Below are 26,492 nucleotides of genomic sequence, written 5' to 3' on the forward strand. Positions count from 1 at the left end.
AGAATCTGCTCTTATCACTCACTTTTTCACCAAAAGGGCATTATTAGATATTGATTTTATTTATTTATTTTACCACATGGGGTAAGACCCGATAACACATGAAAACAAAGCCTGCCAAAGTGCTGAGGCAGAGGACTGAAGGTAGAATGCAAAAGTTTTACTCCTACACAGACATGATTCTTGACACTTAAAGAGCACACAGCAATTTATGAAGCACCCTAGAGAAAAAACAAAACCTTCCACAGGAATTGGCTAAAAAACACGTAGAATTAAAGACTGTCCTTTGGAAAAGAATATATACAAAGGTTTAGAATGTCTGGTTTTATTAATCAGGGCTCTGAAATGATGAACAAAAATCTCAGTCTAAAGACAAATAATACATGAATGGGGGGGATATAAGTGGTTACAATAGTTCTAAAAGGTGAAAAAAATTTAACTAATGTATCATTCAGACATGTCTAAGATTTTTGCAGATACACAGTAAGGTAGTGGAAAATGACACAGGAATGTGTTGTGTATAATTATCTGCAATAAACTTCACATTCTCATTTAGGGAAATGGCTCGAAACACACCTAAAACAAATATTTTTATCAAATACAAAGTCCCAAGTTCAAGAATTTTCATTAAGAATTTTTAAATTTTGCCCGGCCGGGCATGGCTCAGCGGTTGAGCATCGACCTAGGATCCAGGAGATCGGGGTTCGATTCCCGGTCAGGGCACATGCCTGGGTTGCGGGTTGCAGCCGATCAATGACTCTCTCATCATTGATGTTTCTATCTCTGCCTCTTCCCCTCCCTTCCTCTCTCTGAAATCAATAAAGATTTTTTTTTTTAAAAAAAAGAATTTTTAAATTTAGATATTTAGAGCAAATGGAAATCTGAGTAAAACTTCTGGTATCCAGAAAAAATACAACCAATTATTTAGCTCCCTTGCAGAATCCTGCATTAAAGGAGCATTTATTTTGACCTAAGTGTAGCTCTTACATGTTAATTCACAGTGCCCATCATCTCATCTCAAACAATTTTGAAATAAGCAAATGATTTAAGGCTACGCTTATTTTTTTGCCATTACTGCATTTCTCTTCAATGTAACTAACCTTCACCTCACCCACCAGGAAGATGCCCCGCAGGGAGACAGGGAAAAAGTGATCCTATAAAGAAAAAGAGGGTTGAGAAAGACACACCTGAATCTTCCGCAGGCAGGCGAAGGGACCACAGGGGGAAATGTTTACAAAATACCAAATGAAGACGCTCAGAAGTGAGTAACAATAATCATCATTGATAACTGTTCTACATAAAGTTAATGACTGATGAGCTGCAGGGAAAAGAAAACAGTCAAAAATAAAGAAAATTAAGAATAAAGAATAAAGAAAATCTACTTTATAGCAAATTATCTTCTTCTAAAATATCAACCACATTAGAAATAATGAAACAAAAGACTACTAAACCTGCAGACTTACTTGGATTCCTTACACAAATGCTTCCCACTTACTAACATGAAAGTGGGTAAGTCATACATGGAGAGAAAGCAAGCACGGGCTTTCCCGTGTTTCAGCGGGCACGCCTGGCAGGGGCGCCGTCAGTGTTACTTAATCCCTCCTAAGCAAAAGCAGTTGACATGAATGACACCAAACACTAAAAGCATAGTTTGATAATAGGATATATTTTATATTTAGAAAGAATAAATGTATTTTAATTACTAACAAAATTCCTTCTTGGTATGAATTGCTCCCTTGAGAGTCAACTGATAAGACAGTTGAGCCTTGAACAACACAGGTTTGAACTACACAGGTCCACCTGCATATGCAGATACTTTTCAATAAATATGCACAGTACTGTAAATGTATCTTCTCTTCATTATGATTTTAATAACAGCTTCTTTTCTGTAGCATACTGTACTGTAAGAATAAAGAATATAATACATATAGCATATAATATATGTGCTAATCAACTATTTATATTATTAGTAAAGCTTCTGCTCAACAGGAGGCCAATAGTAAAGTTTTGGAGGGATTCAAAAGTTATACTCAGATTTTTGACTGCACAGGGGTCAGTGTCCCTAACCCCTGTGTTGTTCAAGGGTCAGCTATAGTTACTTCTGAGTAGGCAATCATTTAATTTAAGAATCGAGACGTGGCCTAAGTTATCTGAATTAGCTTTCTGCCTTAATATAAATTAACTGCTTTCAATTGCACTTCAATTTCCCAGATATATCTAAAACCTTCCAGTTCTTTTTCCATTAATGCCGCATCAAGAAATAGTAATCCAGCAGCTCTGAATTATCAATACAGTTTGTCTTTCCATTTCAATTCTTTATTAGAAAAATATGAAGTTTATTTCATAAACAAATTCCTTTTATTGAACCTGGTCATGAAGGGATAGAATAGCCCCAGTAAGACATTTTAATAAAAGGAAATAATTACCCTTATGTTTTACATCTGAAAGCTCTTTAACTATCACTCTGCTTCCTGATTACTTTATGTAATAACTCAATCTTCAATTCTCTCAATTTTTTTCAACAATTGTTATAAATACCTAGATTATGAATTAAGAAAACCTAACTGAAAAGGAATGTCATAAATATGATTAGTATTTCCATGAGTCGAATGGTACTAGCCTTGATGAATGGCTGACCTTCAGATTACAAACTAAACTACACAGTCGTGAAAATTTTATCATTTAACATCTACCTAAAAGAATGGTTGTTCCTTGACAGATCTTAATGATTTATACATACTATGTTCCATGCTTCATTTAATTTTTAAAAATCTGCTAAATGAATGTCTTTTGTTTACTATATGTGTGTGCATTTGTATTACAAGCCTATCAATGTTTCCCTTTGATCAGGGCACAGGTCATGAGAACTTGCAATTACAAAGGGTTTTAGCACCTATTGAGTGTCTACAGATTCAAGGAAGGACTCTGTGCCTAGGAAGTTCCTAGCACCACGAAAATAAGGAATAGTCTTCCCATTATTCCGGTTCTCATTTCATAGTTTCATTCCCCAGCAACCAGGAGCAACTCCCAAATCATTTCAGACTTGTACATGTTTCCCACCTGGGACAAAGGCCCCTTCACAGCACCATGACAACCACACCAGCGTCCCAAGCACTTGGGTTCATGCAGGAAAATGAAAATCCTGAAAGGAAGCCAGGAGATAAAGGCTTACTATTCCTTGTTTCCCACTGGTAGGAAGTAATTACAAAAATTACTTTAACACAAAGCTTCTGGTGAATGAATAGTTTGTAATTGGAAGGGAGAAGCCTAAGCGCCTAGGGATTAAATAAAAAATATGAAAAGCTGAATGATGTCATACAAGTAACAGCTGCCCCCCGCCCCCAAAAAAACCCCAAAAACATAGACTGCCTAAAGCGAACTTGTTTATTAATGACAATGTACACATCCTTAAGAGATGGTCAGTGGTATATTTTGTTTTGTTTTGTTTTGTTTTTATCTGAGCTTAAACTGATGACTGATTTAATGGTGGAGGTGAACTTTATGACCCTTTAATGGTTTACTAGCCATGTTGTTAACAAGTAAAAATTCAAAGACCATAAAATATAAAATAATTTTGTCCAAACTAAACATGCCAAAAATGGATGTGAATTCCATACTCCCAAAGCAGGACTCAGAAAATGAAGGAAATTCAACTCTCCCTCCATGACGAAGTAGACAGGTTTCGCTATCATAAGCACGCCAAGTGTATGTTGTTGTTTAATAAAAAAGGTGGTATGTTTTTGTGAGAAACTGACAGTGCTCTGCGTCATGAATACCTGCCAGAACTACAAGGGAAGAGAATATTTATACTACCAAATTTAAAACTGCTTCAGGTTTATAATTTTAAAAGAGTAATTCTGAAGCAGAACACTGTATCTGTGATTTTCTGAGTTCAATATATGTTTAAACAGCTCTTCATATTTTTCAAAAACAACACAACTTCCCTATTAAGAGACAAAGAAAGAGAATCTGTGCAATATGTGGGAATGGTTAGGGGGGGTTTTGTTGTTGAGTTGTACCACACAATATATTACCTCAATAGGTTCAAAGCTGTGGCTTTTATTGGAAACCCAGATAAATCTTTTTAGAGGAAGGAATAGAAATAGATGTTGGCATTCATCCAGGTGAAAGAGCTTAGGGTTCCTGAGTGTAGGAGAAACATAATTTTTATTTTTAGTTCTTGTTTTTCTGAGGACATAATGTTCTCCGCTCCTACAGTGATAGGTAGCAAGCATCTTTCATGGGTTTCCAATTCTGTGCATTGTACAGCTTCTGATCCTCAACGACACAGCCCTGAGAATGAGAAGTGGAAGGCAAGCAGAGGCACTCGGAGCAGCCACAAGCCAACAGCTCTCCCCTGACTCGGAAGCTACCTTTACCCACCCCTACCGTAACATGTATAAAAGGCCACGCACTGACGCTGGGACGTGATTATGAAAATATACTACGCATTTTTTACTTCACCCACTGTTGCAATTTATCTTCAAAACGCAGTATGTTCTAATGTATTCCAACTTGTCATCCTCCATCAAGCTTATTTCTAGTTCTCATTTTGAATACCCCAATTCTGGAAAGATAATTCTCTAGTCTTCCAGATTAGAAGTCCAAGTCATCCTTGGTCACTGTCTCTCTCTCTCCAACCCTAATGTGTACTCCAACAATTAACCCCATTAATTCTACTTCAATCTCAATCCAATCAGACTCCTTCTCTCTATCTCACTACTACTCCCCTAGTTCATATCATAATTGGTTTTAATTTAGAATGCTTGCAACAATCTACAGACCTCAAACGAATGGCAGTTCTGAGCTGCCAAGCTGACAAAGCAAGAAATGTAGCCAGGCAATTACTGTGACAACTAGCAAAATGCAGTCTATCAGTACAGGGGCCCTGCTGATGAAACTGTAGGGTCAGAGTGCCTTGCTTAGCTCAAAACCCCTCCTGATGACTTTATGAAGACCATGGCCCTCAAATGCATTTGTTTCTAAGTAAGTCTTATGTATTTTTTCCTCTTATAAATTTTAAGGAAAAACCTCATGTTTCCTAAAATGATATACTGAATTGATCCAGAAAAAGTGCTATTTTATATTATACTATGCTTTTCATTTATAAATAAATATGCCTTTCTATTCCTAGAACCTGTTCGATTTTACATTTTAAAATGATGGACTATAGTATAAAAATATATTCTTAATTTTTAGCTGTATTTAGTCCATGAAAAAGCATGGCTCTCAGTTCCTATAACTAAGGAGTTAAAAGAAGAATTTAAAAGTTGTAGTATGGCACACTTACAGTTCTAAATCTGAATCTCTTTTTAACCAGGGAAGAGATTTACACTTCTAAAATATATGATTACAATTTAAGATTCTCAAAAGGAGAATCACCAGTAACTCAGTTCAATCAGAACTTCATAAGAAAATAAAAATTGTTAAGCTCATATTAGGTTTTATCATGGAACATTCTAAGAGAACTGAATAGTTCTATTTTGGCTCAAGTTTCAAGGTAATTGAGAGTCAACAAAGGAATACCTTTTGCTTTCGCCCATGACCATTGAGAACCTTTCCAAAATGTTATTACTCTCATTTATGGCAATCTTTTCCATTCATGAGTGCAAAATGCAAAATAAACAGTCTTAGTGTCTAGATTATAAAATTTGGGTATGCTGATTTTGATGCTATAAAATTTTAAATAATTTTAAAAATTAATCTCTCAAATTACCTTAATCCCATTCAATTATTTTATACTAATATACCATGACTACTAAATTATTTTCTCTAATCTAACATAAAAAAAAGACAATAGGTATTAAACATATTATTTCTCACAATTTTCTTATTTCAAGAAAAAATAATCTTCTCTTCGTCCCTATAAATAGCAAACTAATAAAAAGTACCAGAGCTGATATTTACAGAAATAGATACCGTCAGGGATTGAAATGGAGCAACAGGATACAGCTTGGTAAACAATAGGTGTGACAGATGGAGCAAACAGAAAGACAGTCACAGTGACTAATCTCATCTCCAGTCTTCCAGTATGATTCCACAACATGTGAGCTATGCTTTTCTAAAAGATATTTAACTGTTGCCTCAAAAGGGATATGAGATATGATTAATGTATAACAGCCAAAACTATAGAAAAAGCACTGTATCCTACTGTCGATCCTTTGACATAACTAGTCCTTTGATTTAGAATGGCATTTTTTAAAACATGAAAATATAAATGAGAATTCACAGTAATGTATTCAAGTGAAGAGGAGAGATGTCTAACTATTCAACTTCAACAAAACTCCTAACATGTAAACCTTTTGCACGAAATAATGAATACTAATAATTAATAACAAAACAACATCCAGCACTGATTAAGCATATGTCATTTCTAATATTTATTACAATTGTGCAATGTATTTTAACTCCATTCACAGGTAAAGAAACTCAGAAAAGAATTAACTTAAGGTAAACAGAACTTGATGTTGTAGAGCTACTACCTACACCTGTGGATCTAACTACAGTGTCTTCTCTTTGTTACACCACAGTGACCCTCTAGGATAGGCACACATTTCATACTATATCTATTATTACAGACTTTTTGTTTCAAATCAGAAACTTTTTCAAAAAATGTTCAGGCCATATTCATTTTAAATTAATTTTAAATTTTATGAGTCCATGAGAACAGCATATTAAAGGAAGCTGGTGGCATCTGAAGATCAAAATAATAACTAGGTAACAACTCCTAATCTTGAACACAATTAAGAAAATTATCTGTATCCTTGAAATCTCCCTAGGGGAAACTTCCATTACCGGAAATTCAGAAAGTTGGCCTGGCAAAGGTAAATATAGACTTTTTGAGATTTGGTTTAAAACACAGATTCCCCATTTTCCTTTCTTCTTCATACAGGAAACTTTTATACCCAATTTTACACCCAAAAATATCTCTTTAATGCCGTTACTTTCAGATTTCATTAAAATAAACAAAAATATTCAAGTGCCATAATTTAATTTGACTTTAGTGGTCCAGGCTACTTTGAAATAAAATTCAACAGAAGCATTCAACTCATTGTCTTCTCCACATGTAAAAAGCTTTAGAAAATAGACCTTCAAGTCAAATAGCATACTTATTTTCAAATATACCTATCACAATGGTTTTAAAACAAAACACAACTCTTTGCCATGTCAATATGTCTATTATAATGGTTTTTAAGTAATATTAATAAAGCATAACTTAGATACTTCTAGGAAGCACAAATATTTTCAAATTTTAATATAAGCTAGAGAAATTATAGTTTTAATGTGAAACTTCTAAAAGAAATAATAAAAAACACTGGGGATACAATGATGCACTGGAACAAAATAATGCCTATAGCATATATTCCTATATGCATTTTTTAAAATGTTTTTAATATTTTTATTGATTTTTAGAGACTGAGGAGGGGAGAGGAGGAGAGAGAGAGAAACATGGATTGGCTGCCTCCTGCACACCCGCTCCGGGGGATGTGCCCTGACTGGGAATTGAACTGGCAACCTTCTGATGCCTGGGCCAATGCCCAACCAACTGAGCTGCACCAGTCAGGGCCCTATATGCATTTTTAGAAAGGCAAGCCACATTTCATTTTTTATAAATACTGCAAACCTCTTCTGCTACCTCCACATTATATAAGAGCACATGACAATCACATTCTCTTAACTGATGAGAGAGTTGCTTTCATCATATCTTAAAATTACAGTTAGTTATTAAGCCTTGCCAGAGCGCCTACCTCGGTAGTAGAAGTCTTTGGCCATGTCCACGGGAGCCCGTTCTACTGCCGATCTCTTGTAGACAACATGAATCCTTCCCTCTTCTTCCTCCATCTGCTTACCTCTTTCCAAGGGTTCAATGAAATATTCATCATCATCACTTTTTATCATTCCGGCCTAGAGGAAGCATAAAATGTGTTAATTTTTAGAGAAACATCTACCCCCTTTACCTCACAAGTACCTTTTTTTTAAGAGGTAAAAATATAATTTGTGAAAACTAATGCTCTGTCCTTCCACTTTGGGCTATAAATGTGAAATGCTTAAGGTGTTATATCAGTAATTCACATGAGGTATAAATTCATGTGTGAAAGGAATAAAAATTCATTTAAGGTAGAACAAGAACTTTATACTGGGCAAGAATAAGAAAATCATACAACGTATACATCTCATCAGACTGCAAAGGAACTGCATAGGTATCTTCTACTTGGCATTTTATCTCTAAAAGAAATCTCACGGAGTGTGCGAACTCCAGGAACATCTTTAGGTTCCTGTAACAACTCATAGGCGCTTCTGCCCATGCCTGTTACCTGTTTTTTTAACTCATTTACATCTTCTTTTCATACCACTGCACTGGACAGGAGTAAGCCCACAGTGCACTCAGGACATAGACTTACTTCCCCCTTTAATTAGCCTCCTCTGCTTCACCGAAAACGCCAACTTTCTAATTTCAGTAATATGAACTAACTCATATTTGTTCTACCTTAGTCTAGCCTCATGAGTTTATATATATTGTTTTCCTTCTCAAGTTTCACCCTTTTACACTGAAAAGATTATCTTTACATTTAATTCTTCCCACCTCTTTATTCAGTGTCTTTTTCTCACTGTTTCATCTTTTGTTTATTTAGAAAACACTAGGACTAAATTCAGTAAGATAGGAGAAGCGAAATGACTGTTTGATTTGAAATTTGTTCTTCCTTAAGTATCAAGTCTATATTATAGTCAAATAGTTACATTTATCTACTTTAAAGGTCATACATTAATATGTGTATTAATTTAAATTTCTGTCTATTTACTTGAAAACAAATCTGAAGAAATAATGTGTTAATGTGGGAATTATAATTATTTCAAAAAAATATATCCAATCAAGAAGTTAGTCGTATTTTTCTTCTGAGGTCCTTAACTTATTTTATATTTTCACAGGTCACTGGCCTTTATGGAACATGATAGGGGAGGGGAGGTTCTCAACCTTTCTAATTCATGTTGGTCTAATGTCTCTACCACTCTGGTATCAAACAACACAGAAACGAAAGGTAGGTACACCTTACCAAAGAGCATTTGTTTTCAGTAATACACCTCTGACTGTAGCTCTTCTACTACATTCATATCTGTCTTCTGTCTCCTTTCCATTCTGACTTCTACCAACAGCTACATACATGCTATCCCCTCCTTCCCCTGAGTAAGCCTTACAGGGAAATCTTACCAGCCATGGTGTCTCCAGATGCCAATTCTATACCCATCTAGATGCTGTGTACATATAAAGAGCGCTTGAACCTAGGGGGCCATGTCTTACAAGAAAATAGTACCAAAGTCCTTTCACCACGCTTAGTCCTTACTATCTTAAAGAAACTCTGGCCTTAACTAAAAAGAACAGTGAGCTAGCGAGTATTCAATAGTATGCATAAATCTGCCACACACACACTCCAGCATCTGGAGTTGTTTTCTCATCTGGCCAATTACTTATTCCCCACTCCTGTACTGTGAAATGCAGTGTTCTCACAAGTGGCCGGATTACATCTTTACCCTTCAGAGTTGCTTTTACTGTCAATGGACTCATCTCCTTTACAAATACAATTTCCAACACTGATCTCATGCTTTTCAAATGTCACTTTTATTATGCATCGGTGTCATACTCTTACATGCCTTCTTACCAGTCATTTTAACATCACTGGTTTTGCCTTTGTCAGGTATGGATGGGTTAATAATGTTCATAAAACACACCTAAACTAAGCACAAATACAGTAAACATGTAACTTCCTCCTATCTTGAGATTCTTCATAGATTATAATGATTCTCCCAGGTGAGTGCCTAACTCTGGATGGAAATAGTAGTCACTGAAGCATTCAGCAACTCTGAGCAAAGAGCAATGGCTTTGGGGGACACTTGAAAGTGATGGGGTAGGCAGTGAAGATTAGCCTGCATGCCTTTAAAAGACATTTCTCCATACCTTCTATTGCAAACATTCAAATTCCAGGTTCCATGATGTTACTTTTCCCACTAGACCACAAGCAAAACAAAACCTAACACAGCTGAACACTTCCCTTAGAAGGTAGTGAAAATTTAAGCCAGGTTGAGGCAATATCATTAGCAAGGTAAGAGCTGGGTCATGTGACCTCCAATAATTCCATGGACAGAAAATCTGAGAGTCTACTCTTTTATTCATTAATTTAAATAAAGTTAATTTTTTTTTAAAGTACTGTACTAGACACTACGGTGTAAAAAAAAATTCTCAAAGACATGGTTTGTTTGCCTCCAGTTGAGGGCAATCTAGTCAAAGAAACAAAATATATGCCTAAAGGTATTCAATGAGGTATGCTATGGAAACTCCAGAAAGTGAGTGATACAGCAGTTGAGAGTCAAATTTAGTGAGTTTTTACCCTCAATCGTATTAAACATAGCAAACTATCAGTAGGAGCTGTTGAATCTAAATCCAAAATTATCTAAAATCTGTTTTAACTGAAATCTCCCTAGTCTCGGTCACAATGGGACTTCACTTTGGCCTCTGCTGTTGTTCACACTGTCTCACATTTTTACCAAGCACAGCAGCCAAATGGTTCTTTCAAAATACCGTATTAATTTTAGATAAACTAAAATGTGGTAAGGAGTGGAGTGAATGTGCATGAACAGCTGAAACATCAGGTACCTCCTTCTGGCTCACATAAAAGTTCAGGGCAGTTCTAGGTGAGCTGGGAGGAGGTTCTGCTCCACACAGGTGTCCAGGTGGAGGGTGATGCTCTGATATTTCAATATGGGCTCCCAAGTTTGCCCAGTCAGAAGGGGAAACAGCAGGAGGAAGCCCACATGGGAGGTTGTTGTGAGCTAGCCTTAGTCCTGGTGTTCACCACTACCACTTACTTCCATGGGTAGGATACAGAGCCAACTGCAAAGAGAGCCAGGAAATGAAATCTGGCTGTGTGCCCAGGGAGAAAAGACACATGGATTTTGATGAACAGATGGCAGTCTCAACTTCAAACAAAACCATGCCACTCTTTTGTTTAAAACATTTCAATTGCTTCTCATTGCACTTAAAACCACACTCTCTACCATAGCCTTCAAGGCCTGGATCACCTGGCCCTGCCCTACAACCTCAAGCAGTGCCATTCTCACCTCCTCACTATGCCCCCAAATTAGAGACCTTTGATGAGTTTAGATTTTCCTTAGATGTTCTCAAGCTCTTTATAGCTTCAAGCCTTTGAAAGGCTGTTGGTTCTCTTTAGAGCTCCCTTCTCCCACCATGCCATATTTCCCTTAGCTAATTTTTTCCCCTCCAAGTCTCAGCTTAAATGTTAATTCCTTAAAAATGATTCTGACTCCCTTTTCCCCACATAGATTAGCTACCCCCAAGTAAATTAGGACCCATCTCAGTCAATCATTCTGACTCAGAACAATGCGTTCTTTTCTTTCATGGCCCTTCACACAAATTCGTGGCTGTTTCACCTACATGCCGCATTTACTGTTCTGTCTCCTCAAGGCACTGGCAGCTCTTGAAGCAGACTTGTCTATCTTAATTCACCTTTGTCTTCTTAATCACCACACAAAGGCTGGCACAAAACATGTCTTCAGGACATTTTTGATGAAAAACTACATGAAAGAATGGTATACTGAGGAGATAAAGAATGTTTCAACTTGTGGTGGTCTTGAAAAGGTGGGAGTATTGTCATGCTGGTGGGTGACAGAAGGCATTAGAAGTGAGACCGTTCAGGTTTGAGCAAAGGATCTGAAGTGCAAAAGTGCTTGAGGGCAGTGAGTGCCCCATTCACTCAGAGAAGGGTCTCTGCCGGGCAGTTCTGGGAAACAAGGCTATGGAGAACTTTTATCACCTCAACCTACTATACAGGAAATTCCTAAAATCTGAACTCTGGACCACGGCCTACAAAGGCCTACATGGCCTGGCCTTGTCTATTTTTCAGGCTCCTGTTTCATACCTTCCTCTTCTGCACCAGCCACATGGGCCCTGGACCCACATATTAACTCCACCCATATGAATTAGCTTCCTCTTCACTCACTATTCCAGCCTCTTTTTTTCCCCTTAAAGGCATCACCTTGATGATTGTCACCCTTGGAGCATAATTTTCATCAAGGATGGGCTTTGACATATCACAGCTGTTTCCCAGGGCCCAGAGCAATGACTGGCTCAAAGTAGGCGCCTAACATTTTAGGGAGGGTGGGAGAAGAAAGTAATGTAAGAAATGGACAAGTAAAAATAAAACATCTTAGAGGGAAATTGGAAAAGAATGGCAAGAGAGATGGGAGGAAAGCAGAGTAGAGTGCCATGGTATCTAAGTAGGAGAGTTTTGGTGAAGTAAAAGTAACTGCAATGAAGAACAACCAAGAACGAAGACTGTGAGGAGGAAATTAGACATCAAACTTGCCTAATTAGAGTAACGGGGGCTGAAGAGACGTTACAAAGACTTATGGAAAGAGTAGGTGATAAAGCCACATATATTTCAGATTCTAGACTATACGGAACCATTACAGTTAGACTCTTCTGCTGCCCTTCCCACCACACTATTGATTTTTCCCCTCAGTAGCTACCAAAATGGAGCAATTATTTTAAAAGTGCCCGTATTTTTAAACAAAACTACTCATGCATAGTTAGTAGGGGGGGAATCATCAATACTAGTAATTAAGTATTAAAGTCTCTTTTATCCACTAAGATAGTCACTTAGGTAGTCACTCATTCAACAAATATTTTGGAAGCTCAAAGACAATGCATTGTCCGGCCCTAATATTAAATGACCGACTCCCCTTTTCTCAGGTCCCCATAGTTTTATTTCATAGGATATATTTATTACATACAATGACAGAGAGACTTGAAGGAATACAACCCAATAAGTATAAAACAAAAACTCTCAGACCATGGCACGCTAAGTACTAGTATTATTTATAATGCTGCCAGAAATTTACAACTTTTAAAGTATAACTTCAGAAATTTTAGAATGTGTCCTGGATGGTGTGGCTCAGTGGTTCGAACATTGTCTGCACACCAAAGGGTTGTGGGTTCAATTCCTTGTCAAGGGCACCTACGTACATGGGTTGCTGGTTCAATCCCTGCCCTGGTCGGGGTTTGTGTGGGAGGCAATCAATCAATGTGTCTCTCTCGCACTGATGTTTCTCTCTCTCACTTTTTCCCCCCTCCCTTCCAATCTCTCTAAAAATCAATGAAAAAATATCCTCGGGTGAGGATTACAACAACAAAAATTAGAAATGTCACACATATGATTACAAATGGTCCTAAGAGACTGTTTTAACAGATAAAATCATTTTTTAATTCATCTTTAATGCTAACTTAAATGACATATGATATCAAGATAGCATTTCATAAATTTCCCTCTATAATACAAAGCTCTGCACATTTATCATTCTCTACTCCCATGCACCAAATAGAAAATATTTATTGTATTTCTCAAGTTATTTTCCAAAATTTAACACAGAATAATTTTTACAGTATTTATGTTTAATAGGGCATTAAGCATATTATATTGAGCATACCTTATTATGCTTTAATTAAGTCTTCACACAGGCCCTCTGACAGCATTTCAGAGGGGATTTTAGAAAACAATGATCTATGCGAGAAATCCAGCTGCATTACTCCCCTCTGGTCTGGTAGTCTCTTCCAGTTCCATCACTCAACTCAAACATTGCCAAGAATTCAGAATTAAGCCAAACAGCCTGTGAGCATGGAAAGAGCTATCACAAAGACCACACTCCTTACCCACTGGGAGGGGTCTTCAAGCCATAGCTGACACCCATCCTATAGACCAGGTTAGATGGCTCCCTAATCCTCACCAGAGTGCAAGTGGCAAAGGAAAGCAGAGTGTGGGGCGCAGGGAGTTTCAGATGAGATCATGTCTACGAGTGCCCTTATAAACGTTAGAGCCCTACAACGAGTATAAAGTTCTAGCCTTTATAGGATGGTAATAATAAACATCAGTCATGAAGAAAAGACTAAAATGTATTTGATTTGGTTTAAAATGAAAACCAGTAGAGAAGTCATTTTAAAAGGCATTCCAACAAGAATTATTGAGATTTTCTTGAAAATCCTGTGCCAGATATTCTAAAAAACTTATGCTATGGACACGTTTCATTTATAATTGTGACACCCAAAATTGTTTTACTGCAGTGATTCTCAAATCTTTTCAGGAAGGAGAGTAGAGCTCGGTAGCTTTTTTTGGAATGCCAGGAGATATGTGCCAAGTAATATAATAACAAACTGAAGTGAACTACATATTCATTATGCTGTGCTAAACTGGCTACAATTTTAACATAGCATAGGAGAGCAGTAATAAGTTTTAAATGTCTAGTTTAAGTTTTAAACTAGTTTAATTAAGCTTAATTTAGTTTTAAATGTCTGGAAGAGACACTGAGAAAATTTTATATTAATGTGTGCGAGAGAATGAATGTGTATGTAATATTGAAAAAACTATCATTATACTTTAGTGGTTCAACAGCTATATCTTAGCTCACTAAGGTTCCAAGAAAACACATTCTGAGAATCACCGTTTCACTGCGTTGCTTTCTCTAACATTTATTGTATCAAGGTGCCAACTGAACACATTGCCTGGTTCCACTTTATCCTTAAAGTGGACAGATATTATTACATGACGAGGATTCCAAATCTTTCCTGAACTTCAGGGGGCATTTCAATGATATCCCCAAAATTTCTACAGCACAGTGGTTGCGGAAGGCAAAATAGTTGAGAAGGGCTGGAAAACAGAGGAGAACAGATTCAAACCTGTATTTGTTCACCAAAAACACTACTTAGATTAAAGAAGCTTAATTATATGGGATGCATTAGGCTAAAATTCATGAAGATTAAAAAGTAGCTAAAACACCACCCCCCCCAAGCCATGCCACTGATTTCCATAAAGCCTTCAATTATTTCAAAGCCAGGAGAAATTTTTTACTCTTTTTGGACAGTCAGTATTTGATCAATATTTCTATGGTACTGATCACTGTTAATATTTTATTATAATTTTTTATGTTAACTGTGCTAGTGCCTAGAAATAAAGAAATGTTGAAAAAAATGTCAGCCAAATCAAAATATAAATCTGATTAAAGTGAGATTTATATTGGGTTTGGCTGCCATTCCATTCAACAATGATCCTCTGGATGACTTCTGAATCTCGACAGCATCTAACACAATGCCCTGAAAACTAACACTAAATGTATGTTTGTAGAATCTCCTCCACGAAGGGGATGAGTAGGCCCTCCAGTCAGTCAGGTATTATGGCAGGAGTACTAAATTTCAAAATAAAAAAGGGGGAGGAGGGATAGATTATGCTACCTTGACTCACAATTCAATTAATTGCTAAGGCAAACAATCGAACCTTAATCAGTTATACTGGATATCAACAATTCAGTTCCTTCATTAGAGAGCATAGCCTCCAAACTCTGCTGCCTGATTCTTATCAAAATCTAGATTGCAAAAAATACAATTCTAGGAGAATTTCCTAAAGACTGAAGGATTTCCTATGCATCCAGTCCAGTTCCACTAATTTTCCCTAATCTCCATTACCAGCCCCTGCCTCCATTAAGCCAGGCCACCGTTATTTGGGCCCCTAATAGGACTTTTTTCATTCAACTGTATAAAGTATTAACCTATCAGCCTATGATGAAAGAGAGTACACAAAAAGAGAGCCAAGAAAGCTAACAGTAACAGTATGGTTGTTGTTGGGGACCTCTCTCAGTATTATAATCCTACACTGTCTTCTCTGTGAGAATCCAGGAAAAAATATAAATAAATTTAAAAAAACCTCCCACATTATAGTAAAAGGCAGTTTTGCTTCTCCTGAAAAACTAGTTCATTTTTACTTTGTAAATTCTGTGCATTACATAACTGATCAATATCTGGCTTTTCATGTTGTATTTTTCATGTTAAGGCATTTTTATCTGAGTAATTTTCCTGAGCCATGATAAGGTTTATGAGGACATAAAAGAAAATCTCTAAGAAAAAACTTAAGTCAGACAACTAAAGCCCTAACAAGATCAAATACTGCAAACATTCAATTTATTAAAAAACACGGTCAATTCAGCAAACTGGTAGATCCCTTCTGATTAAATCCTCAAGATTTCCTTTATGATCTTTTCATTAACATACCTAACTGCCAAGCTTAAAGATAAGATGAACCTACCTCGTCTTAGAAGGTATAAAGGAGGAACCTCGCTTGGTTTACACAAGATTTGGGTTCTGGTCATAGCTTTGCTACTACTTAATATGACTTCTGAAAAGTCATTTAAGCTTTTTGGGGCTCAATTTCATAATCTGTAAAACTACAAGAACTTTGCTAGACAATCTCTGAAATGACTTCCAGTTAAATTATCTCTCAATATTAGAGCTCCCAAGAAAGATGTGAATGTGACAAGCTATTATTCCTGCCAGTATCCCAAGACCCACTTATTCCCAAGATAAATGACTTGAGATATGAACATAAGACTAACATAAAGTAGGTTGCAAACTTTAGTGTGCCAAAGAAACTGGGTCCCAACCTCAGAGACTTTTCCGTGTTTCAACTCCAGAAAGCCTGACTCAAAAGGACTGGGATGGGGATCAGAAATCTGCAATTTTAACAAGCATTTCAATGCTGCAAATAGTAGTAGTCTGGAAATTACAGTTGGAGGAAAACTGCCTAAACAGTACTGTGCCAATCAAAAGGACTTTTTGGATATTTATTCTCTTACTCCAAAACAAATTTTAAAAAGATGACTATTTAAAGAAAATATGAGTAAATGGAACCTATGAATTGAACTCTATGTAATAATTAAAATACATAATAGTCATCTACTAAAGATATAATAAAATATGCATACATTTCTCAGGTTCTTAAGAGTTTGCAGAATGAGTTGGTATCTTAAATTAACTATTCTTTCATTCAGAAGAAAAGAGACTATCTACTAATAGCTGTCACAGGAGAGAAAAAGATTTATAAATTCCAACAATTAAAAAAGTTTAAGGGGAATGTAAAATCCACAAGAACCTAGCTTTTTGATCTTAGAAATTATTCAAAATAGCATTATAATACATGCCAAAGTACATGATTATTCCTAACCTTCTTTAGGCAAGGAGATTAATGATCAATTATTAAACCTAGGATTGTGCCTTATAATACATTATGAGGATACATATTGAAGATATATGTACTATTCCTAAAAGGATAAGCAAGATCGCAACTAACGTGATTGAGTCAAAATAGTATGTGACATATAATTAAAGCACAGAAATTCTGCTTGTAAACAGGAACTCAATCCAGATCAGTTCAACTATTCCCTCAGCATTTACTACGTTTCTGCTGTTTGGTGGGTATTAGCAAGCTCACATCATGGTCAATGTCCCCTAGGGTGGAATTTCTCAAACTTTAAAGTGTAAATGAACACCTGGAGATCTTATCAATGCAGATTCTTACTCAGGGGTCTGAGATATTATATTTCTAATATTGATGCTTCTGGTCCCTGGATGACACTCCAAGTAACAATGCCTCAGGGCATTTCAACCTCATTGAGTTAAACAGAGAAAATCCCATGAAGAACATATAGGTCAATGTAGCAGATTTCATTTTCCAGTAATGGCCCACAACATAATCTCCCATTCCACATTGCTTTTCTCAGTATGACCTTGCTCTTCCCCCATCAAGAGGTGGAATTTAATTTCCCTCCCCTTGAACCCAGGCCAGCTTTTGTGACTCATTTGTAGTCAAAAGAATGTAGTGGAGGTGTCACTGCATGACTTCAGAGCCTAGTTAGGAAGAAGCCTTGAAGCTTCTGCCTCAGTCTCGTGGAACAGTCTGTCTCCAGATGCTTCCTCCCAGATCCAGCTGCCACAGCCCAAGCCACATGAAGAGGCCATGTGTAGGCATTCTGGTAACAGTCCCAGCCTTCGAATCACTCGGCCCAGCCACCAGACATGTGAATGAAGCAGCCAGCTCCCAACACCCAGCCACTCAAATCAATCCCAGCCTTTTGAACAGTCCCCAATGAGAACCCAGACATTCTGGAGCAAGGACACTTGGCCCCTCTGAATTCCTGCTACACAAAATCCATGAATATAATAAAATCACTGTTGTTTTTACACCCTAAGTGTGGGTGGTTTGCTACACAACAATGGAAAACTGAAAGAACAGAGTTAGAGTTAAGAAAGAAAAAGAACACCTAGCAAACACTTGATCCTTACCTATGATTTTTGATTATTTAGATAAAAGTTGTGTAGCTAAAAGAGGAAGGTGTGGTGACAAAGAAAAAACTCCCCAAACTATTGCAAGAACTCAAGAGAACAGTCTGGCTAGAACAGAAGGTGAGTACTGAGATAAGACAAGAGATTGAAACAGAGATTGAATTGGGACAATAGCAAGGAAACGATCAGCAACAAATAAATAGCAACCAATTAGATGGAAACCTGAGAATATATAAAGGAAGTTAAAAATGAAAAACGGTCTGTTAAGACTTTAGGATGGCTTCTGATTCCATCAGTGAAAGCTTTCACTAGACTAACTCGAACACCCATAAAGCAAAATAAAAATCAAACCAGAGAGGGCAAAGGAAAAGTACGGAGAGCAATGGAGTGAAGCATTGGAGAGAACGCCCAGCGGGCACAAATAAAAATGGGAAGAAAGGATAAGGGCATGATGGTTACAATGGCTCATGGAATCCTGTGATACTTCCTCTAAACAGAAAGCGTTTGAGACCCTACTGTGGATCCTTTACTGTTCCAGGGACAAATATAGTGAGGAACATGGAAACGTCAGTGCCCAATAAAGCTCAAAATACCAATGAGGACAATAAACAATTGAATTATTTGCATTCATACAAATAATTCATGCAGTATAATGAAGAAAATAATAAACCAGGGTAAAGGAAAAGAGAAATTTTGGGAAGACAAAATGGGAGAGATGCATAAAATCTGTATAGACTGACTATAACCAAGAAAGAGCCTGTGAAGAGAAAGTAGTAATGAGAGGAAAAGATAGGAGTTATAGATAAAGTTACCAACAGAAGAGAAGACGGCCAACATAGCTTCCTAACCACAGCCCACCAGGTGTTCTGGTCAGAAAGCTGGGAGTCACTCTAGATCCTTCTGTAGCAGAGGCTGCTGCTAACCACCAATACTGGTAATGTCCTCTTCTTTCTAGGCACACAGAGCTCCATTTCCCAGCGTCCTGTGCCATTAGGTATGTCCAGACACTAGCCAAAGGAATGCGAGTGGAAGTGGCATATGCCACTTTTTAGCAGGGTCCACAAATCTTCCCACAGGTCCATGAACCATGAACCTCTCCCTCCAAGTCAGAGGGAGAGAGAATAGGTATTTGCGTCTATTTTTTCTCCCCTCCCACCACAGATCTGACAGTGGTAGCATCCAACCCCCTCAGGTACCTTCGCTGATGGCCCCAAATACCATTTAAGACCTTGAGGTCTAGAGACCATGACATCCTGCTCTTGCTAGGCTCCAGGTGCCTCCTCACCCCATCTTGGTCCCCTTACCCTGGCCACACCTCTTTAAAGAGTCCCTTCATGAAGCTCTTCGCAGCTAAACTTTTCAAAGGATGTCACTGCTCCCTACCAGGATCCTGACAGAAATATCCCTCGATCTCACTAAACATATGGATAAAAAGCATACTACTTGGATATTAAAGAGAACTAATAAAATGACAGAACATTAGAACTGAGCGCGATCTCGAAAATCACCTAGAACCCATCTTCATTTTATACAGATGGTAACTCCAATACTGGAGTTGATGAGTGGTTTTTTTCCCTTTTACATTTTCTTCACAATCATCATATTTAGCTCACACCAAAAAATATATCTATATGCCAAACTTTTCTCATATTTTAGAATATTTATTTATGATATTTATAATATTTTCAGGAAAAAAGTAACAAGATCCAGTTCTTAAAATTAGCACTCAGAAACTAGTTCTACTTTGGAACAGCATCCACCTCAGCTGGAAGGCAAAGAACATATATTTCTCAGTTCTCATTCTTTCAATGAAACCCTACGCCGTTTATAGGGCTGCCAAATGGCTGAACCAGCCCAAAACAGTTTACAGTATTGAAATATACTGACTTTTTCCCCTGATGATCCTCTTATGATGGAAAAAACAAGCTTTAACCACAGCTGACCCTGATCATTAATGTCAGCTCCTGATCAAAAGCCACACCCTGCCTGCAAGTCACATTAAAAGGCTAAAGCATCTCTCCAGCTAGAAGTTCAGTAGCGGCATTTGTCCCTTACCAAGCTCCCTGGATAAAGACTTCTTCTAGTCCCCTCCATTGCCCTCTAAATTTACCCTTGCCCCACAGCATTCATAGCGTACCTTGGGTTTCTTCCAATGTTCTTGTTCTGAGACGTAACATTAGCTAATACGTACCATGCCCATCAAAGGAGAGGGAGTGTCTGTTAAAAAAGCTATACCTTGGTTCAAACAAAGTCTTGACCCGGCACATTAAATATTGTTATCCTGAACTGTTCCATTTGTTGAGCTAATGTGTGTTAGGCACAAAGGCTGGTATGTTTCGCACACTTCAATCTTCCTGAATCTTTCTCTCCATACCTTTGTTGCATGAAATGCGATGTCACACAAACATGGTATTTTTTATAACAAAATTTCTTAAACTTATGTGCTGTTACTAAAATATGTCTCTTAATGTCATAATCTTAGTTAAATAGTTTAAATGATTTTCCAAGCACTTACAGTTGTTGTTTCTTACAAAATCAATACAAAACAACACGGTGTGCTTTGCCAGCTGATTAATGCTTTTGTTCTTTACCCGTTGTAGATGTGTATCACAGGTATGTGAGCTGGGATTAGAAAAATTGTTTTCAACAACCAAGCACGGTTTTTATAGATGGGCTGGCATTTTTGCTTCCTATTACAATCTATCTAGCACATTGATCAACGAGACCGGCGATTTTCAACCTTTTTCATCTCATGGCACACATAAACTATTACTAAAATTCTGCGGCACACCAAAAAATACATTTTTACTGATCTGACCAAAAAAATAGGTATACTTTTTGATTCACTCACAGCAGATGGCTACTGGTTGTGTTAGCTACTGTCATTTTTTTTTTTTAATTTGACAATCTACAAGAAAAGGAGGTCAGTGCCCCTGACTAAATAGTCAGGTACTGTATGTTTTAAAAATTCTTCAGGCACAATGGTTGAAAATCACTGAACTAGACTAGCGAAGTTGAGCTCATTAAAAGAGTAGCTGGCCAATAGCTGGTCATATGTACTATCTATTAAATACAAATGGCAAACCTCTGCCTTCAAACCTGAGTACATCTGGATCTTTAAATGGACACTTGAGAACAGAGTAAAGAGAGATCCCAGCCCAGCAGGGCGTGGCTCAGCAGGTGAGCATCGACCTAGGATCCAGGCGATAGGGGTTCAATTCCTGGTCAGGGCACATGCCCGGGTTGCGGGCTCAATCCCCAGTCGGGGGCGTGCACGAGGCAGCCGACCAATGACTCTCTCATCATTGATGTTTCTATCTCTCTCTCTCTCCCTCTCCTTTCCTCTCTCTATAATCAATAAAGATATATTAAAAAAATAAAATAAAAAATAAAAAGAGAGAGATCCCAGTCTGCATCCTGCTACAAACAAAATGGGGTTTAATTACAAACATAATGGTTTAATTACAAACATAATTAAAGAGAAGTTAATTATGCACCTGAGTCTTTGAGGTCCAACTCTATGGTACTTTAAACAGTGACAACAATGTCAATTTACACCTGGTTCAATCCCAAGCTCCCAAACCACAAAAAACTATGTGATAACATCGTAGTCCATTACACATTCATTTGCTCATTCAGTCTTTAAAACCACCTTGTGCTATTTAAAAACCAGGATTCAAGGAAGTTAAATAACATGCCATAGTCATATAGTGAGTGGCAAAACTAGGACTTGAACCCCTATCTTTCAAATCCTAACATGATGTTCTTTCTACTTTAACAGAGTAGAAGATCTCAGCTCTATAAGAAATGGAAATACTGGAGCTCCGCTGTAGACTGACTAAATCAAATAGCCTGAGGTGGGGTCTGAAGATAAGCAGAGTTCCAAGGTGGTCCCTGTTATTATTGATAAAGGTCTAAAAGAAAGATAATCCCCAGGTCCTCAAAATTACAGAGAAGCAATATTCTCAAACATGACTATGGAATTATAAATTATTGCCATCTTTCAGGGGTTAATTAAACAATGCACATCAAAATTCTTAAAAATGCATGCATCTTTTTTGATTCTGCATTTCCATTTCTAGGAATTTAAATTTATACATGCCAAGTAGAGACAACAAATAGAGATTAAATAAATCAATCATGGCACAGCCACATTAAAATTAGTTTCTTGATGCATTTTTACTGCCATGAAAAGATACTGAACTCTAAAGTTCAGTAAATAGCAAAATGCCATGGACAGTTTGCACCACTAGAACCATCTGACATCAAAGACTTGTTAACCAACTTTCTAAAATATTCTCAAAGTAACTGTTTAAAAAGAAAGCTCTGTACTAATTCACTGCAACACAAAGATGATCAGATCACTAGTTTGTTGCCCATGGATCTTTCTCTCACTTAGTTCATATTAAGGATTTTTTGGCCATGATCACAAGCCAATGTCTACCATAATTTATCACTCTCCAGAAAGTGCTTAGGTTGAAAAATTGACACAGAATACATTCTGCTAGGGTGGTGTGGTCAACAACAGTCACCTGTTCTAAAGCCCTCAGCCACGTCTCCATATTGGTCCACTATGAACCAGTCCTCCAGGGGGTCATCACAACAGAAGCAATACTACAATGAGCTCTCCTAGAACCAGGTGGCTTTGACTCCGTCAGTACTAACAGTAATCCAGACCCATAAAATGAAGAAAACAAGAATTATTTCTGGTCTCACACTGCTAGGTGAAGTCCTGTGGTCTATCTATATTCAGTAATATTAACAGTCGGTAATACACTAATAGCATTAATGGCAAAACATAGTTAGTTTTGAGGAAACATTTTTGAGGGAAAAAAATACCCTTACTATTTTTATAAGGTTCTTTCCATTAAATAGGATGGGATGGGATGGGTATTTAGTTTGATGGAACTGTTTCTTCCTTTTGAGTTACCACAGATGTTTTGTTCTTTTGCTCAAGTTTCAGCAATTGTGATTTAGAGTGAGGTTAAGCCAGTTACCTGACGGCACCCTCCTTTACTCCACATGTATGGAAAGTAGGGCACAGGGAAGCAGTGTGGCTACCCACAGAGGTGCCCGGAGCAAGACGAAGACCATAAACGGAGCCTGCTAAAAGGCTCAGGGTATGACACTGTTCACAAACGAAAGTTCCTTCTTTCACGAAGGAAAATTCTAAAGCAGTGCATCTCAAACTTTTTTGGACTCAGAACCCTTTTACACTCTTTAAAGGTACTGAAGATCCATCCCCAAGAAGCCTTTGTTTATGCAGGTTATGTTTCTTGGTACTTATTATATTACAAATTAAAACAAAAATCTATAATACATGTATTAACTCATTTTAAAAAATTGTCCATTACATGGTAAAATAAATAATATGTTCTATGAAAAATAACTATGATTTTCAAAACAAAGAAAATTTAGTGAGAAGACTGGTGATGTGTTACATTTTTGCAAATCTTTTCGTGTCTGACTTCGTAGAAGCCCACTGGATTCTCCTATCTGCTTCTGAATTCAATCTGTTGTAACATACCTCTGGTAGCCTCTGGAAACTCCACTGTATACTTGAGTGAGAATGAGAGTTAAAGAAACAAAAAATGTCTTAATATTACTATGAAAAAAATTTTGAGTTCACAGAAACCCTGAAAGGGTCTTGAGGACAAAGAGTGATCAAACTGTCTGGCTTGCCTGGGTGATACCTAGCTTTAGCACGGCAAGTCTCATGTCCCAGGAAACCCCTTGGTCCAGAGCAAACCAGAAAGGCTAGCTACCTCTCTGAACTACACTAGAAGAACAGCAGTGTTAGAACAAGATCAGAAAGGCTGACTTAAGATCAGAACAGACACTAACTACTCCTATGCCTTCAACATCACAATGCTACCTAACATTTGGATACATTGACATTGTCAGTTTTATACAGTGCTTAATAATAATGTACTAATTTAAAACTAGTGGAATCTTCTAAGTAGCATACACTTAAGTATACACAAAGTAGATGTTAGATGTATTACATTAGGAAAAGTCAAAATCAAGCGATATTTAATTTTTTGTGGTTTGGGACCTTGGAATTGAACCAATGCAACTTAATAAATGACCCCTAAAGTATACTTATTTTTTAAAAGAAAAGTAGTGCATGGCATTTCATTAAATATTCCAAAATAAAATCAGAATTCTTACTATCACAGTAATTAATTACCTTGAGCAACAACAAAAAAGTATTTTACTTCCTGAGAATTAACTCAGTTTTCAAAAAGCTTTACTGAATAAAGTATATTAACTTTGCTTTATGACATTCAAGTGCCAAACCACATGTTTTCCCTCCATCACCTTTAGTTCCTTTTAAATGAAATTGTGTATGAGTAAGTCTTTAGTCAAATAATGCAGTCATCTGTTTCCATCATTTTTTTAATGTTTCCTTTTTCTTAAATGTTATGTATATAACAACTAAGTGACTGGTATGATCTTTTAACAATTCCTAAGGTTCTTTTTTTAAAAACATGAATGACAAAATCATATTGTTTAGATTAAAATGTTATAAGAAATCACCATCGTAACCAGTGGTTTTCCTTCATGTGAGATATTTTACATTATTGAATTGGCAATGCATTCATTTCAAGCTCAAGACATTTTTCTTGCCATCTTTCTCACAAAATTAAATGTGTACCTACAGTTGCTATGTTACTGGTATAAGCCTTACCTTGGCATAGTAAATTTGTTTAAATAAATCATCTTCTGAAAAGGTGTTTGCTGAAACTTTAAAATATATTTCCAAAAGCAATAATTCCCTAAAAGAAAAAATGTGGCTTCCTTCTCCAATTTTCTTGAGGTTTTTCCTTCACTTTTCAATTGTCTACAAGTTCACCGTGAAAGGTATTTATGATATTTATGACTTTTTAAAAATGTCTTACAATGTCAATGAAAAATTTCAGAAGGTACACAGAACATTAGTTAGCAGCTCTCCTACTTCAAATAGGAAAAAAAGCAAAATATTTCACAATGAAATACCACAAGTTAATATTTCAAACTTCAAAAAGGTCATTTGTAATTGCCTGAAAGAATAATAATTATATAATACTAATCAGGTAAAAAAGCATCAAATAGGCAAGTGAAAGATGAGCTTCACAGTATGTTTCAAACACATTTCAAATGAGACAGAGGTCTGAACCCAATTTTGTAATTATGAAACAAAATCTGGTAAAATATTAGAATCTATCCCAGAAATATGACATTCAAACAAGAATGTCCCTGCCACCAGTTTTTCCAAATTTTAGCTTACTCTCCACAAAGCCAGTCAACTTGAGGGCAGGAAAATCACTTTCCTGCTTAAGCACTTTCATGGATATCTGTTGCCTAAATGAAATCTGAACTTCTCAGATACTCATTCAGTTCCCCAAACACCTCATCTTTTGCCAATTCATTCCTTCAACAAGTAGGCCTTGAGTGCCTTTCAGCACCTGCCCACAGGTGCTCGATCATACATTTTACATCAGCTACAGTAACCTCCTTACATGTTCATAATCCCATGCACCTTTGCACACACTCTTCCTTCTCTCTATGAAGACATGCCACAGTACAGGTGAGAGCTTTATAAAAGAGGAAATTTCATAAAAATTAAGAATGTTCACTGTGTCAATTTTGCCCATCCATAAATAAAACCAGAATCATCTCATTAAGCCCCAAGGCAGGGAAAATATACATATTAAATTTAGATTTCTACTCTTTTATCACTAGAAGAATTCTGGTAAGAAAATTGCCACTACTTTTGCGTGCAACATTTTTAAAAGTGAAGTAAAAATGACATACAATAAAAACAAAGACCTTAGGTGTTCCATGCAATGAGTGCTTACAATTGCAAATACTTGTGTAACCAACACTAAAAACAAAATATAGGACACATCTGTCAGACTCCAAAGACAGTGTCCCTTCCCAGTCAGTTTATTTCTACCATCCCAGGCAACCACTTTCTAATTCTACCATCAGATTGTTCACCTTTTAATTGCTGATTTGTACGATTTCTTTAAATATTCAGTACACAAACTGTTTTTCAGATATGTTGTGAATATTTTTTCCCAATCTGTGGTTTGTCTGTTCATTATTTCAATGGTGTGATGAGCAGAATTTAAAATTTTGACAAAGTCAATTTATCAATGGTTTTTATGGTTATTGCTTTTTTTCTCCTATTGAAGAAATCTTTTACTCCAAAACTTTCTACTAGAAGTTCTTTGGCTCTAAGATTACGTATAAGTCTATGATCCACCTCAAATTAATTTTGTGCATGGAGTAACACAGGGGTTGAGGGTTCTTGGATGACAATTTGAATTATATTACT

General features: G+C 36.8%; 1 protein-coding gene across 3 annotated transcripts in view; it reads right to left on the reverse strand.

The window, feature by feature from the left end:
• ADAMTS3 (ADAM metallopeptidase with thrombospondin type 1 motif 3) overlaps positions 1 to 26,492 on the reverse strand; it is a 213,835-nt gene that overhangs the window by 94,598 nt on the left and 92,745 nt on the right. For all 3 annotated transcript variants that reach the window (XM_081148290.1, XM_081148292.1, XM_081148291.1), the window contains one exon: positions 7,746 to 7,902. In XM_081148290.1, coding sequence (XP_081004416.1) covers positions 7,746 to 7,902 — 157 coding nt within the window. The remainder of the gene's footprint in view (positions 1 to 7,745; positions 7,903 to 26,492) is intronic.

This window comes from Miniopterus schreibersii (assembly GCF_964146895.1).
Source record: "Miniopterus schreibersii genome assembly, chromosome: 1".
Classification (NCBI taxonomy): domain Eukaryota; kingdom Metazoa; phylum Chordata; class Mammalia; order Chiroptera; family Miniopteridae; genus Miniopterus; species Miniopterus schreibersii.